Source organism: Trachurus japonicus, chromosome 3, assembly GCF_045865225.1.
Source record: "Trachurus japonicus isolate A0001 chromosome 3, Traja_1.0".
NCBI classification, from domain to species: domain Eukaryota; kingdom Metazoa; phylum Chordata; class Actinopteri; order Carangiformes; family Carangidae; genus Trachurus; species Trachurus japonicus.
The window spans coordinates 35,304,398-35,316,241 of NC_140909.1; the positions used below are offsets into that span (position 1 = coordinate 35,304,398).

The 11,844-nt window shown below is 43.2% G+C and overlaps 1 protein-coding gene across 1 annotated transcript; it reads left to right on the plus strand.

Annotated features, from left to right (window-relative positions):
• The first annotated feature begins 375 nt into the window (after window positions 1–375).
• Window positions 376–9,545, plus strand: pdcd7 (programmed cell death 7). The gene is made up of 5 exons (XM_085772992.1): window positions 376–1,434; window positions 2,333–2,471; window positions 3,713–3,943; window positions 4,040–4,127; window positions 9,227–9,545. The coding sequence occupies exons 1-5, from the start codon at window positions 376–378 to the stop codon at window positions 9,357–9,359; spliced, it is 1,650 nt and encodes a 549-aa protein (XP_085629118.1). The 3' UTR covers window positions 9,360–9,545.
• The last annotated feature ends 2,299 nt before the right edge of the window (window positions 9,546–11,844 follow it).

Consider the following 11,844-nt stretch of genomic DNA (forward strand, 5'->3'; position numbering starts at 1 on the left):
AAACTATCTAACTATAGTCTCTTTGTGATACAGGTATGAACAGTTTACCCACCTAAAAACAACCCCACTACAACTAATTGGACTACACCACTGGTTGGTACAGTTTTTTGTTTTGTTACAAAGCAGTATATTTCTCTACTTGTTGTGTTGAGCTGCAATACCAACAATTGCCACTGCGGGCTGCGGGCGATGTAGAGCCCCGAGGACCTAGAAGAGGAGGAAGAAGAAGCAGAAGAACACGGATGAGGAAGTAGAGAAGCAGCTGTGCAGATCCATAACAGAGCCCAGTCTATTGACAATATTAGAAATTCTCTGTCCATAACACATCCGTGGGACCTGTAGACGGCCACTGAACAAGAGACGAACTGGTTGACCATGGACCCTGGACACCGTGCTCCGTCCGAGCAGCAGCAGCCTCCCGGCGGCTTCCTGGACGCTCCGTACTCCGCTCTCCTGCCGCCGCCGAGCACCGCGGCCCCCCCGCCGCCGCCGCCGTGGGACCCCCAGGCTGCCCCGCCGCCGCCGTGGGACCCCCAGGCCGCTCGGCCGTGGGACCCCCAGGCTGCTCGGCTGTGGGCTGCTCCTCCACCGGGATACGGCGGAGGGGGTTTCGATGGTGCTCACCTGGCCCCTCCGTATGGGTTTAACGCACCCGTACTGCAGCGTCCCTTCGGCCCTTCCCCGGGACACTTCATGAACACCCTGCCCCCCGCTCCGGTTACCATACACGGCCACCTCCAGGAGCTCAGGGCCGGGGTCTCCGGGGTCCCCGGCCCGCAGCCCCCCCCGCCGCCGCCGCCGCTGCTGCCTGACCCCGGTCACAGGCGGCGGCAGGAGGACGAGGACTTCCGCGCGGCTGGGGTCCTCTACGGCGGGTCTCTGCGGCCCCCCATGGGCCAGGACAGCCGCTGGAGACCCGGCTCGACCCCCGCTGAGCCCGAGGAAGAAGCAGCCTCACAGAAGAGACAGGACGCCCAGTGGCTAAAACAGTTTTTAAAGAACAAAAGCAGCAGCGTTGTTGTGTCGAAGACCCCGCGGCGGACCCAGCAGCAGCCGCCGTCATCCCACAGCTCTGTCCCCGCCCTGAGGGAGGCTGTGTCCGGGGCGGCTCGGCTGCTCTCCGCGCTGGAGGAGTTGTGTTACAACCTGAGACACAACGTGGAGGATGACGGCGTGTGGGCAGACTCCCACCAGACTGTTCTGCGCACGAAGCGGGAGCTCCAGGACACAGTGAAGCTCCTCGGGCACCGAGACCGTGTGGACGAAGTCAAAGCTAAACTGACCCGTGCAGGTGCGAGGAGAGCCCGCAGACTGAGAGCCAGAGGTCTGCTGCGGCTGGAGGAGGAGCACAGGCAGCAGCGCATCTCCGAGAAGGAGCAGGCGATAGACACATGGAGGAGGATGCAGATACACGCGGTGGAGGAGAGGAAGAAGGTAAGAGACCACAAGATTTTAGGATCATGGGGTCACAGCTGATGATGAGTGGCATGTAGCCAGGGCCGTTGCTAGGAATTCTGGGCCCCCTGAAAGAATACTAAAGTGGGCCCCTGCCCCCAGACTTTTCCACTTTCTTTAGTGTCTAAACTTCTGACTTTGATGAAAGTAATTGAAAATAAGCTAAAACAATTATCTCTGTCATTATACTGACAGTCAGAAATTTAAAAAAAAAAAAAAAACATGTCCATTGTAGCTGACCTAAAACAGGAACTGTCAGAAAAAAAGTTGTTTTTGGTTGCAACTGTAGAAGGTAGAAGTCGATTTATCTCTATGGAAACAAATATGAGAAGTTCCTGCAATCAAATCAGACGTGTCTAAATTTAGCATGGTTGCATACAGTATTTTAACATCACTGGTTAATGCATTTAGCTGACCAGCAGGATTAGGTGCTTTTTCTTATATTTCATAATTTTATTTTCATAACCATCTGAGTTCTGCAGGATAAAACCCTAAACCAAGGGCAGGCCATGAAATCCTGTAAGCAATGAAAATAAAGGCCTAGCAAGTTGATGAAGCTCCATGATAACAACCATGGTTTTTCAGGTAGGCCTGTCCTTGGTGGTGCAGCTGATTCTTATTCCAAAGTGTTAATAACTTTCAATAGCTGACTGGTATTTCCAATAGACTTTTTTTTTTTTTTTTTTAAATGCATGGTTTTGTTCTGGATTAGATAATCTTGTGTGACATGTTTGTTGATTTAAATGTGATGGCTGTAATACAGTAGCTCTGTCACAAAGGGATGATGAGTGCAGCATAATTAAAAGTGAGGACTCTGTGTGTGTGTGTGTGTGTGTGTGTGTGTGTGTGTGTGTGTGTGTGTGTGTGTGTGCACCAGGAGCTGGGGCTGAAGCTGGCAGCAGACGCCGTCCTCTGTGAGGTGAGGAAGAAACAGGCGGATGTGAAGAGGATGCAGGACATCCTGAGATCTCTGGAGAAACTCCGCAGGTTGAGGAAAGAAGCAGCATCCAGGAAAGGTGAGAGGACCGTCCTGTCTGCAGTGGACCGTTTACCTCCTGTCTCATCTGACATGAAATCAGACTCCTATTTAGGTCATCTCACACCCGGATTTGTTTATTGTAACATAGCCAATCATCAACTGCAAACCAAGGATTGCCTAACACTCCAGAAAGCAAGCGGAGAGATTGCTAACTTGAAGAACCTGAGAGCTTTCTGAATAGGGATGGGTACCTTTCACATTTGAACCGATATGGTACTACTGATACTTTGTGCCTGGGAATCGGTACCAGTATACAACGGTACCAACCTGTTATCGGTACTTTTTGTGTGTTATGTGTGATAATTAAAGGGATAGTTCACTCAAAAGCGGGGCTCCGTGCAGCACCGCATGTCCATATGACGGTAGCAAACGGGGTTCACTTTTCTTTGTCCAAAAAGACACACCAAAAAAACATCCAAATACCTCCATGCTGCTCATCTGTAATGTCCCTCTTGTATTGAAGCCCAGACATGAGAAATTGTTCCGGAAAAAATTAAATAAGTCTATATTTTAAGCTTGTTTGTAGCGGAAGCTCCCAGTGTTGCTCTGCCGGAATCCCGCGCGATTTGCGGAGCCGTGAACTGGGTGTCATGAGATTTGCACAGACACAAGCAAAGCAGTGAACTGAGACACTGTTGAGACGATGAAAAGTGAGCCCTGTTCACTACCGTCAGCAGAATCTGCTAAGCTGCACACGTTAGCGGCTCCGCCCCACACACTACAAGCTCACGCGGTCGCACATTTATTTACATTAAATCGCAAGTCGCAGACTTTCGTGCGATTGCATAATCGCACAGCGTGACATTGTGATTACAATTGCGATTCGATTAATCGTGCAGCACTAGGCGTCTTTACACATGACGACCCGCGGCAGAAGAACTGGCTCCACACGTTCACCATCGCTTCAGTTACCATCGGCTCCACTTCCACTCATTCCCTCCCTCTTTTCCAACTTTCACTCTATCCTTCATCCCTCCAGCTGCAGCTGTTGCAGTTCAAACAAACTCTACATGCTCACGGCAGGAGGCGGTGTGTCCTACGGGCAGACAGCAGAGTGACAGACTGCTGTCCAGCTTTTTACTGCTGTGTGAGAGGAAATATGACCATAGCCCATCATCGAAATGGATCAAAAATGTATTGCGATCTGGAATGGAGATGGTTTTATCACCCAGCCCTAGTGCGGGTACAGTAGCATTAACAGTTGTGTGTCTGTGTCAGGGATCGTCACAGAGCAGGACTGCGACCACGCCTTCAGCCAACGACTGGAGCACTTGATGAGCGTGATGAAGAAGAGAACGGTGGTTTACTCGGCAGAGGAGAAGGCTCTGATGGTGATGCTGGAAGGAGAGCAGGAGGAGGAGAGGAGGAGGGAGCAGGAGAGACGAGTCAAGAAGGAGAGGGAGAGACAGCTGCAGAGGAAGCTCCGAGTGGACGCCATGTTGTTTGGAGGTAAGACTGTAGTTTAATTAACAACAGTGGAACTGAGTCATGTGTGTTTTGTTTTTTTAAAATTGTGTTTCATTATTGTCCCTGTTTGTTTCATAGATGAGTGTCCTGTCGACTCTGCCCTGGCGCCGTTCAGAGAATATTACACCCAGGCTCAACACTCACTGCACTCTCTAATACAGATCAGGTCAGTTTTCTACAGCACAACACACATCACAATTACTTCTTCACAGAGGGCCAGGTAGGTTTGGATAGTTTTGTTACCTAATGAATGAAATCATCATTTAAAAACATCATTTTATATCTACTTGGGTTATCTGTCTAATATAAAAATTAGTTTGATGCTCTTAAAAGTGTGACAACACAGAACGTTACAAGACAGAGTTGTTTTCGAGGTAAATACAGAGACTGCTTGCTGAAAAACTGTCCCTGAACGCAACGCGCATTAGCGGTTTTGCAAAACAACTCCATCTCATAACGTTCAGTTATTATCTCATAGCGTGGTGAATGTGCAGCTCACAACTTGTCCACCAGAGCGTTTTGCAGTTGTTGGATTGTGTATTTGATGAGTTTGATGAGGGAAACCAAGAAAATCCCATTAGCCTCTGTAGCGTAGCTCTGAGCAGCTAACGGCTCTGCTCCGCCGTTCTAAAAATAGCTTGCACCGACAATTAAAGGTAACGAACCTACTGCTATAACTATAGCGATTATGGCAATGGGCCAATTTGCCAAAATGTTGAACTATTCCTTTAAGACTTTCTATTTTTCTATTAACTAGTATAACTAGTACAGTTTGATCTATTTTCTGATATCGGATGTGATGTTTAAGATTGTTTACCTCTCTATTATATTTACATTTGTGTATTCTGATCGACTTCCTGACACTGGATATTATGTTTGAGATATTCTAATTTTTGAATACATTCATACTATGATTATGTATTATCGAGGATGATATTTATGAATGGTCTATATGAATATTTTTTTTATTTTCATAATGGTTGATCTGGACCAGCTGGTTTCTGTTAAAAGGGAGACACACCCACTAATCAAGAAACACTAAGGACGGCTCTAAGTCAAAACGCGTTAGTCGGTGACTGCTTTTGGGTTTGATTCCCACGTTGACAGAGGTCATATCCCAGCAGTGTCCCTATGGAACTCTAAAAACTTATACAAAGACATTTTCTAGAGATCACGTGAGGCTGTCAACACCAGAGAGCTGCTGTTTATTCCAAGAATGGTTCAGTCGACTCGACAAATCCTGTGCAGCTCTGGCACCACCTGGTGGTTGTGTTAAGCCAGGCCGCCTAACAGCAGGTGTTGAATTTAAAGCAGAAGTAAGTGATATATTTGTGTTAATATAAGTCTTAAATAGTTATATCTTCCGACAGCAATCACTTACATAGAGTGTTTGGACTGAAACACGGGTCTGTCAGTCACTCTGCTCTGCTCTGAGCCGAGGAGAAAACATTTATCGTATCCTACAGTTTTTATCCAATGAGGAGAGAGAACGGCATGCAGGGCTGTGTGTGCAGCCAAGGAACGCCGTGAATGTGGCGACGTAGGGACGAGGACTGTTATGGTGCGTTCAAGGAAACTCGTATTTTTCCGACCGTGAAGTCATACCAGTTCGATCTGGTACGAGTTCACCGGTCGGAAGTTACGAGTGGCCGTTATAGCGACTTTCACCGGTAAAACAGGTCGGAAAAACACGAGTGGGTTGCCTGGAACGCTACAAAGTCGTAAGTTGTGACTTGAAGCTGTAATTTACGATTTCAAAAGCCTGCCTGGAACGCAGCATTAGCGAAAACGACCGGACCACTTACTTCTGCTTTAACTGTCACAACAGATTAAACTTGGCACAACAGCAGAGTGGTGTAATAAATGTAGCAATGGCCCTCACATCAGCCATGATGCCTGTGCTGGATGGAGCAGCTGGCAGTGTCTTTGTTTTATGTTGCTCAGTTATAGTGTTTAAGCAGTGAGGTGGATCTGTCTCCACCTGCTAAAGGGCTGATGATGCTGAGAGCTGCTTCCTACAACAGTGCTTCAGTTCACTGTGTACATACTGTCTTTGTGTGGAAACCATCTGTACTTATTAAAGAGGAACTATAAGTCCAGTCACTTTTCCTCTGTGTTGCTAACCCTCCTCCTGGCCATGTGCATTTGTTTACAACAAAGCTGAATCAATCAATAGAGCGGTAGATAACATTATTTATCATATACAATGTTACAACATGTTTATTTGTGTACGGTAGTACGCTAGTCTGTCATAAACAATATATTACGGGTTACGGGGCGCGATATATCGCAGTGCTTCAGAGACGAGAGCTGGGACGCTGGCGCAGTGGCCCCGATCTTACAAAGTTAGTTTTCAGCCAAGAGACGCTAGGTGGAAGGCAGAGAGCCTTTATTCTCACTGAAACAAGTTACAGGGGTGCAAACTTGTCACCTTTCGGCGAAATTCGCCGTTTTGGATCCCAAATGGGTCATTTGTGTGATTCGTGTAAATCCGCAGTAAAAAAAAAATTGAGAGGGGGGGGGTCCGGGGGTCCGGGGGTCCGGCAAGGCAAGCCGAAGCAAGGCACCTGTCTCTTTAAGGCGCGTGCACCTTATCTGGATGACAGCGAGTGGTGGCAGCGCTCCTCTTCTGTCCAGCAATACACACCTGAAGCTTCACTTTTAATACAGACTAACTAACGCGACTTCGGAACAAGAAGATGCTCCAGCAGCGTTGTGTAGGGGCTGTATGGGACCGCGTGTGTGCGATGATCGCGATCGCGGCCAATTAGCGATTAGCGCGTTTAGCTTTTATTAGCTCCAGTGTCTCCCTCTTCTCTGGAGGAGCTCCAGTGCGACCGGAGGAGGAGGAGGAGGAGGAGGAGGAGGTTGACTGACTGTGACAGGACACATCTGTCTCTGTTTCACTTCATGTTGCTGGTAAATAATGTGGTTGTAAAAGTAGTAGGCTAAAGTTAAATTATTTTGTATGCACTAATTAAAGGGGCAGAGCTTTAAGAGACATTTTAGCTTTTATATTTTATAAGATATATTTTTTGTAAGAACCACAATTAATAAATATAGGTTATATATTTCAGTGAATATCTAATTGTTCTTAGCATTTGTTAGATAACTTTCTTTGCCCAATAAATTAAAACATGTTGGAACTATCAATGTCTCCTCTCTTGCAGCCAGAATCTCACCTACTTTTAACCTCAGACTGTCACTATAATGTATCAGATGTCAGACTGCCTCATTCTTTAAGTTTTAACCTGAATATACAAGACATGATTGATATTCCCAACGATCAAAGTATACGAAACCGAACCGAAAACCATGACCACAAAACCGTGAACCGAACCGTTTACTTGAACATCTTTTAAATACATATTGCCGCTTAATATGTTTTATGTAACCTATGTGTAATACCTGGTAAAAGGAAGAACCAGTTATTAATGTAAAGTAAATAAAATGAAAACTTAGATGTGGGCCAGTACTCAGAAGATTAGATTCGCTCTGGAGAAATGGGTGTGAGTAGAAAAGAAAACAAGAGGTCACTGTCATATGTTTAAAAAAAGTAAGTAATCAAATTTATTCCAACGTGAATCGATTCTCTTCGTCTTTTCTTTCCTTTTCTTTCTCTTATCTCTTTCTTTCAGAATCACATATAACAACAACAATAACACATAAGACAAAATTGAAATACACAAATTACTCCCTCTTTTCCCTTACTAATCCACCTGTCAGGTAAGTATAATTTGATGTCTAATTCTTAGTTTAGTGCTAATTTAGTTATTATTTTAATTGTCTAATTTATTTCTAATTCTGTATTTTTAAATCCTATTTTATTGCGGATCTTACTGACAGGTGGTTTCCTTAACTTATCCCTCTCTCAATCAAAACAATAAACAAAGATAAATAAAAATAGTTACAACAGTAACAGTAGGCTAATGAATAGCACACAAAAAATAATAATATCACAAATAAAATAAAAAAATAAATCAACTTCTCTGACAGTCCAGGTTCAGTGGGGTTTGGCTCGCCACTTCAGTTCAGACTGTATTGTCCGACCATCTGAACTGAAGAATCAGGTAGTGGAAGTTGTCGATAAAGAAGGGGGTGATGAGGAGGATGAGGGTAACGATGAGGGGGTTGAAGATGAGGGGGGATGATGATAAGGAGGATGATGATGGGATGGGATGATGATGAGGAGGATGATGATGATGATGATAGGATGATGATGAGGAGGGGTGATCAGGCTCACACACACACACAAGCTCCTGGCCAAGTAGGCTATTTCTTTGAATTTTAGCAGCAGGATGTATACTGCTCCAGGATTGGTGTTGTTCTTCTCTTTTTTCCTTTCTCTCTATCGATTATTTTTTCGTTAATCTCGTCTCTGTCTCTGTGTCTCTAGTTGTCCCTCAAGTGCAGTTAGAGTGAGAATTCCGGGCTGACACAGGCTTTTTATATAGGGACAGTTGTTATGGTTACTGCCTAAATTAATTATTATTTATAAATTATTTAATTATTTATTAATTTAAATAATGTAGCTTAAATATCAATCCAGTAGTAGCCTAAATACAATTATTATTTATTTAATATGTCTAGTAATTTTTATCTATTTATTTAATCGGTCTAGTAACCGGGGGTTACATATGGCATTTTTAAGCTTCATGTGTGTTATTGGACAGAAAGAGCAGCGCTGCCTCGGAGCATAGCCTACATACAGAAAACACATTTACATCAATAAATAAATGTTTCACAATGAATCAATCAGTCTGTATTCAATTTTATTTAGTTTGAAGGCAAGGTTTGCAAGGTTCATCTGATGGACATCAAGGGACAGATTCTCTAAGTTTTGCACAGCTTTTGCTCATGCTAAACCTGCATAGGCTGAAGACCCCCTTCACATATTTCAAAACCAAACAGAGAGAGACAGATTGTGCAGGTTTAACAAGAGCAAAAGCTGTGCAAACCTGAGTAAATCTGGACCCTAGTCTCATGCTAAAATTGACTGTAAATTCACCTTCAAAGTTGTTGTTTTTTTTTAATTCCCCGGGGGAGCATGCCCCCGGACCCCCCTAGGGGGTCGGTATCTTGTCACCTTTTTTACCCCTGATGAGTTTGCACCCCTGAAGTTAAGTAATTATTAAACCGTCACAATTACTCCAAAGCTGTTTAATTAAGGTAAAAATGTAGCAGAGTTAAGCCACAAATCCTGCATAGTTCCTCTTTAAATAAAAAATAGAACAAATTGTCCTGACTGATGTGTTACTCTTTCAGGAGACAGTGGGACATATTTGTGGTTGCAGCAGATTGTCCCGATGGTTCTTCACTCCCTCTCACCTGGGTCCTGCCAGACCCTCCATCAGACCAGGACTGGGCCTCTGCACTGCTGGCTGCTGACACTGACTAAGGCACACGAGGACTCACTCAGCACGAGGCTCGTTGGCATCAGGCTGGCGGAGGAGGACATGGACCTGAAACAAGTCTGGTGAAAGTGTAGTTGAGCTAAACCAGGTTCTAGTCTCAACACATTATTTATTCACTGACTCCTCGCACAGTTTGAAGAAGAACTAATCTTCTGTTGTTTTGTTGGGACGGTGATGATAACATGAACGAGAACTCTTTGAGAACCTTCAGTGTGTTTTTTATTTTTTTATTTAACCTGTCAGATGAGGAGAAATGGCTGATGTGATAAATTGGTATTAAATAATCTGTTTACACCCATCATCTCCTCTTGTGGTCTTTATGCAGAGGTCTGAAGCACAGTGACTAGAAGAAAAGAGCCTACAGGTGTACAGAGGTGAAATGAAAGATGTCAACCCTTAGGCAAACTTCAGATCCAACAGAAACTGGAGTGACTTTCTTTTCTTTTTTTTTAGTAAAAAAAACCCCTTAATTTATTCATATGTCACATTCATATGTCACAGATGAACAGCTGTGATTCTGTTGATTGTAGTTTTGCATAGGAGAATGTTGCTAACCTATATATATACACACACACACACACACACACACACTTGGCTGTACATTTTAATTTTGATGTACCGGTAGCGATTGACTGTAATTGTTTTTTGTCATTTAAGTTTTTATTCAATTTCTAATGTCAAACATCGTACAAAAGATATCCAACTTCAACACAAACAAATGCACCATATTAAAACAAAAATACACATAATAATAATCATAATAACAACATGTGCATATACATATAAATATACATACATACACAAATCCCAGCCCACAAACAGCGAAGCACATCTCCCAACACTAAACACTGTGTACACAAAAAGATTATGATAATATACAAGTTGACCTGATTCACTGTTATTGTTGAACTATCCCTTTAAATATATTCCAACTGACCTGGGATCAGAGTTTACAGCAGGGCCATATGGTCATCTTTACAACCTGTTTGCTTCATGTTGTGTGAGTGTTTCCTTGTGTGGTCAGTGAATCAGCTGACAGAGTTTAGTGTACGTCAGTAGATTAGTGTTCCATGTGCTTCTCCTTAAAGCACCTCCTCCGATTAGACCTGCACTTCACTGACGTTTCACACACACACAAACACACCTGAGAGGACACACACAGCCTTGCTTCATTCTGGTACACAGGTAAGTAACATTTCTGGAATTTAATATGATGAGATATTGTATTTAAATTAGAAAACTCTTCAGATGTACATTTTTCTAGAAATTAGAGTCAACTCTATTGTAGTTTGGTTAAACTGACAGTTGAAGATGTGTCTACTGGTAAGAGTAAACACCTACACATTAAACAGTAAATGTAACAATTTATTTAAACTTTATTTGATTCCTGACTACTTAAAAAATAGCAATTAAATATAGTTTAAATTTTAACTTTTCAAAGTTGAAAAGTTACCGAATCTGTAACTTTTGTATCCCCAAGAAGTAATCAGTCATAAAATTAAGATAACAACAAATTAACATGTAATTTAAAAATATAACATTACCATGTCTTCTCTCCTTACTATAACATCAAATTAAAGTAAATTAAATATAATTTTAAATAATTAAAATGACTTTTATGCTGATGAGGGTGAGGTTTTTGGCCTGTCCCTCACTGTTGTTGTACGTCAACAGGACTTTTAATTTGTAAAATGTTGGCAAAATGTTAAAATGTTCACATTTACATATTGTTTAAAGTATGATCTTATCATAAAACAGTGTTTTGGGTAATAAAAGGTCAGAAAAATAGGATTTAGAAGACATAAGATTCTGCAGCCTCAGATATTAACATAATTTATCATTTTCAAGTTCTCTGAACAAAGGCAGAAGATTGGTTTATTATAGACCTACAGTAAAATGGGGCTGAGGGCTATTTGTGTGTTTTACATATAAGAGATACAATGAGCTTATAGAGCACCTGTCCTCTCTGATGGAGTAAATCCGGGACCATCTGTCTGGCTGGTGTTTGGGTGTTCCTGGGACAAATATGTGATTAACTTTCTGAGGACAGCAGCTTTATCCCAGTGCAGGCTGCCTCTGCCGTATGGTTTGGACCTTCAGCGATTCACTGAATCCTCATCTGAAAACACTTCCATGTTTTGAAATGCACACTGACTCTGGGTCTGTATGTTGTTTGGACTGAGTGCCCAGCTGCTTTGTGTAAACAGTGTTGTAATCTGTTGTAATCCCTGGACATCATTCATTCCTCATTGTGTAACACTCAACAGATATAGAAAAGCAGAGGTGGAGACACAGGAATTCTGGGAAAGCAAATCTGATTTAGCCTCCAGCTTTTCTCAGGTCTGTCTGTGTGACCAGTGAGTTGATGGACGTCTACACAGCGTGATGGACAGGTCATAGACCCTTTCTACCACATGTGACAGATGGGTCATCAACTTAGTTTAACATGAGTGCTGGTACTATGGGCAG